This window comes from Hipposideros armiger, unplaced genomic scaffold, assembly GCF_001890085.2.
Source record: "Hipposideros armiger isolate ML-2016 unplaced genomic scaffold, ASM189008v1 scaffold_246, whole genome shotgun sequence".
In the NCBI taxonomy this organism is placed as follows: Eukaryota; Metazoa; Chordata; class Mammalia; order Chiroptera; family Hipposideridae; genus Hipposideros; species Hipposideros armiger.
Genome location: NW_017731596.1, coordinates 2,490,979 through 2,497,002, shown reverse-complemented (window position 1 = coordinate 2,497,002; position 6,024 = coordinate 2,490,979). Strand labels below are relative to the sequence as shown.

Here is a 6,024-nt window from a genome sequence, read left to right as displayed (position 1 = left end):
CCCGCCTCAGAGAACAGAGCAGTAGAAAGGATGTTTAAACACTCAGGCAGCACATCAGGCTGCCCAGCTTGAACCCAGCACCGCCTACTGGCTTCGTGACCTTAGCCAATCTACTCATCCTCTTCCACCCTCAAGTTTCCTCATTAACAATATCACTCTACTTCATAGGTTTGTGAGGACTCGGGGTTGGTTGGAAAACGATGGAGAAAGCCAGAGGTAATAAGTGTCGTACAGGAAGAATTTTCCCACCCGAAATGCCAGCCATGCACTGTTGAGGAAAAATCAGTTCTTTTCAAAGCATTTGAAGAGCGCTTAGAACATACGAAGCATCAGTAAAAATCCCAGCTGGCTATTGTGTATAGCTGACTGTCTTGTTATCTTGAGCTGAGAATGGCCTTAGTAGGTAATTAGGCCAGTTATCTATTCTCTGCCAGAGACAAATAGCTATCCTGAAGCCAGGTCCTGTTGCTTTCAAGGTGCCTCTAACCTGTACCTGGCAGGTGACAGCTGGTTGTGGTGTTGCTCAAGGGCATATGTTCTTTCTTGTTTTATTAAGATAAACGTCACATAACATAAAATTCACCATTTTAACCAATTACGTGTTAAAAAATATACAGGTCGGTGGTTTTCGTATTCACAATGTTGTGTAACCATCACCACGGTCTAACTACAGAATCATTTTTATGTCCCAGAAGGAGCCCGTACCCAGTGAGCAGTCACTCACCATCGCCCCTGGGACTTACGTTCCCAAGGCGCTTTCATGAGAATTTTCTGAGAACTAAGATGAGTATTGAACTGCTGTTGGCTCTTAAAACATGGTTAGAATAACTAACTGGCCCTGAACAATTTATGAAGAATGTTTAACTTTGTCCTTTTCTGCATTAGAGCACGATGTTAGGCCTTGCCTGCCAAACTGTCTTTATCTGTGTGAGGCGGGCTCACCGTCCTTGCCAAGGTCAGCCTTTTGTTAACTGAACACTTACAGAGCTCGTGTTACGTGCCATGCTCAGCTGTACATTTTTTACATGTATTTATTTAATCTCAAAACAATCCTGGCATGCTAGTGGGTATAGTATAGTATAGTATAGTATAGTATAGTATAGTACAGTATTATCTCAATCCTGGCATGCTAGTGTTTATAGTATAGTATAGTACAGTACAGCATAGTACAATATAGTATTATCTCCCTTTTACTGATGAGGAAATGGAGAGTCACGCCAGTACTAAGTGGCAGAAGTTAGTGTCAGGCTCCAGATCCCTTAAAATAATATCAGTTCTACAACCAGTTGAAAACCATTTTTCAGCACTTGGGGAGCAGTGTAAGTTTATCAGGTAATTGCTGCTGTAATAACCACCCACAAAACCTCAGTGACATCTGCATAACAAATGTGACGTGTATGAGCCTGTGGGTTAGCCGATCCGGTTGGACTTTTTGCTCTGCTGTTCTTGGGTGTACCCGCTTCTATACCTGGGATCAGCCTGGCCATGGATTGATCTAGAACGGCCTCAGCTGGGAGGACTGGGGCAGCTAGCTCTGCTCCAGTGGCTTTTATCTCTGGGAAAGTGCAAGGGCAAGCGAGGACAGTCTCACCAGCTCTTTTCAAGCCTCTGCTGACATCAAATCTGCTACTAGCCTATTAGGCAAAGCAAGTCACGTAGCCCAGATTCAAGGGGAGGGGAGAGACCGCCCATTAGTGAAGGGAACTGCAAGGTCCCGTGAAAAGGGTATAGATACGGAGGGGGGTGGGGGCAAGGATGAGGCTCCGAGCGCTCTCTCTGCCTCAGTAGGTTAGCACCAGTAGCTCACTAATGCTCAGTAACTACCAAAAGCTTAAAACCCTCCACAGCTGCTGCCTGCCTCCATCTCCAGCCTTCTCTGCATTGCCCTCTGCTCTTAAGGGGTAACATTTGTCATGTGATTTCTCACTTGTGCACCTTTTCCCAGCACTGACCCTTGTGCCTCAAGTGGCCTCTTCCTTCCCAGGCCTGGCTCACTCCTGCTCGTCCTTTAGGTCCAGCTCAGGCATCACTCTTGAGGAAGCAGTCTCTGATGGCATCCTCAGGCTTGGTTAAAGCCCTTAATAATAAGCGCCTCACTGCACTATACTGTAATTATNAAAAAAAAAATTTTACATTTAAGTAAGCAATGCTTTTTAAAGGAGGGGGTCATACCATATATGTTGTATTTGAAATTTTCAATCTTCATGTATTATGGACTTTTTTCCATGTCAGCAAATATAGATTTTTACCATTATTTTTAATGCATCCTTGCTATTTCATTGTATGACTGTATGATCACTCGTTTGACTTACCATTGAACATTTAGAGTGTGTTAGCTTCTCCCACATACAAACAGTGCTGTAGTGAGCATTTTTGCCGATAAGAGGATGTACATCAAGTAGAATGACTGGTGTTGAGTTCTTATACTATACTTACCTGTAAATCAGGTATGCTCTGTTGTTAATGAGTCAGTGATTTTGACCCTCAAGTATTTTCATTGGTGCTGGGAAAGTTCATTAACTGTTAAATTAGCCCTGGGCCTCAGGACCTGTTAGCTTGGCTGATGCCTGGCTTCTTGTCCAGGGAGCCTTGCAGTGAGTCCCAGTGCTGCTGCTTTCTCCTGGGACCTTGAGAAGTTGCCTGGTTTTTCTAAGCTTTGGTTTTCTGATCTATAAAAGGTGAAAATAATATATTTCTTACAGAACTATGACAACGTTTAAATGTAATAGAATAGAAATGGCATATAACTTCCTGCCTATCTCTGTTTGTGACTTGGGGCATATAAGTTAGTTCATAATATCAAGTTGCTGTTCATCGTGAACCTTTTGTTGAACAGAGTGAAAATAGAGTCTTAAACTATAAAGTCTTGCTCATGGGTCATAGTAAGGTTGACCATTTATTACTTAAACACGGGACTCTCTTCAAAGCACTAAACGTTCAGTCTGAATAGACAGAAACCGGGACCCTCCGAGGCCGACTGGGAAGTATGGTCACCCTGGCCATGGTTCACAGGCCTCCAGCTGGGAGAGGTGCGGGAGGTGGGAAGATGGACCAGCTTTGTGTCACCCAGGTAGATTTCCAGAACTTGGCTGCCAGCCCCTCGTACGTAGGTGCAGTGGTCAGCTGCAGCTGGGAGGACTTGGCAGACCACACAGGTGCTCCCTTCAAACAGATGAGTGATTGCTGACAGCCTTCGCAGTATGAAAGGCTTTTAAAAATACTGACACGAATGATGTTTCTTGTTCACCAATATGTCACATTAACAGTATGGCTTCTATCTTGTTTTGTTTTTTTTTAAGCTGGTCCAAGAGATGGTTATATTCATTGACAATATTTTAACTTGTCTTTTTGAAATAATCAGCAACTATCCTTTTAAAACACTTAAAAGTAGGGCCAAAGTTAATCCATTCTTTTTATATCAAAAATCAGTGTAATATGTACAGCTTTTTAAACCTAAAAAAATAGTTCTTGATGTTAATTGTGGAGAATGACTTTCACATCAAACTGTTGATTTAATACTGAATGAGCCCTTCTAAAACAAATATTCAGTACTAATTATAGCACAGATTGAAAAGTTTCATTATGAATTCCAGTAATACGAATAAATTTGTTTTAAAAAGAGCTGGCTTTGCTAAACAGTGTTTGGGGATTTTAATCCTTGAGTTCTTGTGAGATTTCCCTTGAAAATTTTCATCTGCATTTTATTCTCCTTCGTTTATTTCAAGAGACAGTTCAAAACAAGATCAGAAGTAGGTGTTTTTAACTACTTTAATAGATAATTTTATAATTTACTTTCAGGGGGATATTTCACAGATTGAAAAGGAGTACCAGGTTTTGCAAGAGCAGCTTAAGGAAGCCTGGGACCATCATGAGCAGAGAAAACTGAACGGCTCAGAAGAGACCAGGGACCTGGAAGAAAAGCTGAAAAGGAACGTAGAAGAAAACAAGGTGATTTTCTCTGGAATCTCCCTTTAGCAGCATGTGCCGTAATTAGAATTGTTCTTATGCAGCTACATTAGCTGAGCGTCGTTGGCTAAACAAAGGACTCTTGGTCAGTATTGCCGATTTCAAACTTCTCCATGACATTCAAGTGACGGTTTTTTGCAGTGTTTTAGAACCTCTACAAGTTACCAGATAAGAAAAGGGCTGTAATTCTGGGGTTCATTTACCTATATAATTCAGCCTGCTTCATTAACCAGACCTGTTTTCTGGTGACTGAGTTTCAGGTTCAATTCTTGTTTGTGCTGAGAGGCCGTGTAGCGTTAGTGGTTAGGAGTGTGCAGCCTGGGGTCAGACTGGCTGGGCGCAGGTGCAGGCTTGGTTCTGCACCGCCTCTCACCTTGGGCAGGTTACTTAGCATCTCTGTGCTTTAGTTCCTTATCTGGACAATTCGGGAAGTAATAGCTATCATCTTGTGGGGTTGGATTAATTGTAAAGTACTTAAAACTGGTTGGTAGTGAGGGCTCTGCTAGTATGAGCTGCTACTGTTATCACTGCTGCCGAGGTCATCATCTTCATCGTCTTCTTAGTCCTAAGGAAGGTGAGGGTAACACAGAGCTTACGCACACCAGACCTTAGAGTCACCCAAGGTATTTTTCTCGCATCTACCCATCTGGAATCTTGCTAGCTATCAGTTACTTAAAATCACTATTGGAGTAATCCTAACTAGTGGCAAAGCCAGATTGAATTAGTGGGAAAATGGAATTACAGATGTGAGGAAATCGTGAAGCGATTCTTTTTAAAAACTAAGGTCTTTCGTACAGAGGTAACAAAGGGATGGTAGTCCACATAAGAGAGGAAGAACTTGTTCCAGAAGTCGGGGTCAGTAGCTATGGTTTCATCTAAATAGAGTAAAATTAGCTTGCTGGGAACTCAATCAAGAAACTAATTATTGGGCTGGCAGAGTGGCTCAGTTGGTTAGGAGCGCAAGCTCTGAGTAACAGGGCCGCTGGTTCGATTCCCACATGGGCCAGTGAGCTGTGCCCGAGCTGAGCTGCTACTGAGCTACCAACAGGTGGCAGGATGGCTCAGATGGTGAGAGCACGTGCTCCTAACAACAAGGTTTCCGATTCGACTCCCGCATGGGATGGTGGGCTACGCTCACCCGCAAGTAACATTGAACATGGCACCTTGAGCTAAGTGGCTGCGAGCTGCCAACGGGTGGCCAGATGGTGACTGGACTTGGAGCTAAGCTAGCTGTGCCCTCCACAACTAAGATTGAAGGACAACAACTTGGCTGTTTCCCCAATTCCCAATTAAAAAAAAAAAATTTTTTTTTTTTAAAGGAAACTAATTATTGAGTTTGAAGTGTACCTGGAAGAAAAGGGCAGTTTGAAAAGGTAACCATTAGGACATTCCTTAGGGCCTGTTTCCACTTGAGATGGGGCTGGGGAAGGTTTGAAGGATGAGAACATTAGAAAACCAGAAACTTCCTGCTCAGTTGTCTGGTTGAATGAGGTCTCCCTGATTCGGAGAGGAAGAAACAATAAAAAATAAACCCCTGCCTAGCACAGTGACTCATGGAACACAAGTTTAAAGTAGGCACTTAAGAAAATAAAACGTTTTTATGAACTTCATATTGCCTCAGGAAAGTTCAGTTTTAATATATGTCCATTTGGGAATGCCTACGGCCCCCGCGATGGTGAGAGCAGGTCTGGGACACACCCACCGAAGGCTGGCATCTGGTGAGTGAGGTTTGTTTCTTTCTGGCAGATGCTTGTCCAGTTTCATAAATGGCTGGTCTGACAGGGACCTAGATTTGCGCTGTTTATCGAGGCTTCTTTCTTTGTACACTCAGCCAGGAGCAGGACAGACTAGGCACCGGGAGCAGGGCTGAGAGAGCGGCAGCTCTGACTGCTGGTCGGGCTGTTGGTGCTTTCTAACTTTGCGGAGGCTCTGGGCCTGGTTTCCTGTGGTTGCACACGCAAGTAGTCAGTCCATTTTCTAGAAGAGCCACTGTTTTGTCCCCCGAATTACAAGCCTGTTAGACTTCCCATGTAAAACATACACCCGTTTCGTATCAGG

The 6,024-nt window shown here is 43.5% G+C and overlaps 1 protein-coding gene across 1 annotated transcript in view; it reads left to right on the top strand.

Annotated features, from left to right (window-relative positions):
- TTC3 (tetratricopeptide repeat domain 3) overlaps positions 1-6,024 on the top strand; it is a 111,225-nt gene that overhangs the window by 75,830 nt on the left and 29,371 nt on the right. The window contains exon 34 of the mRNA XM_019655763.1: positions 3,799-3,974. Coding sequence (XP_019511308.1) covers positions 3,799-3,974 — 176 coding nt within the window. The remainder of the gene's footprint in view (positions 1-3,798; positions 3,975-6,024) is intronic.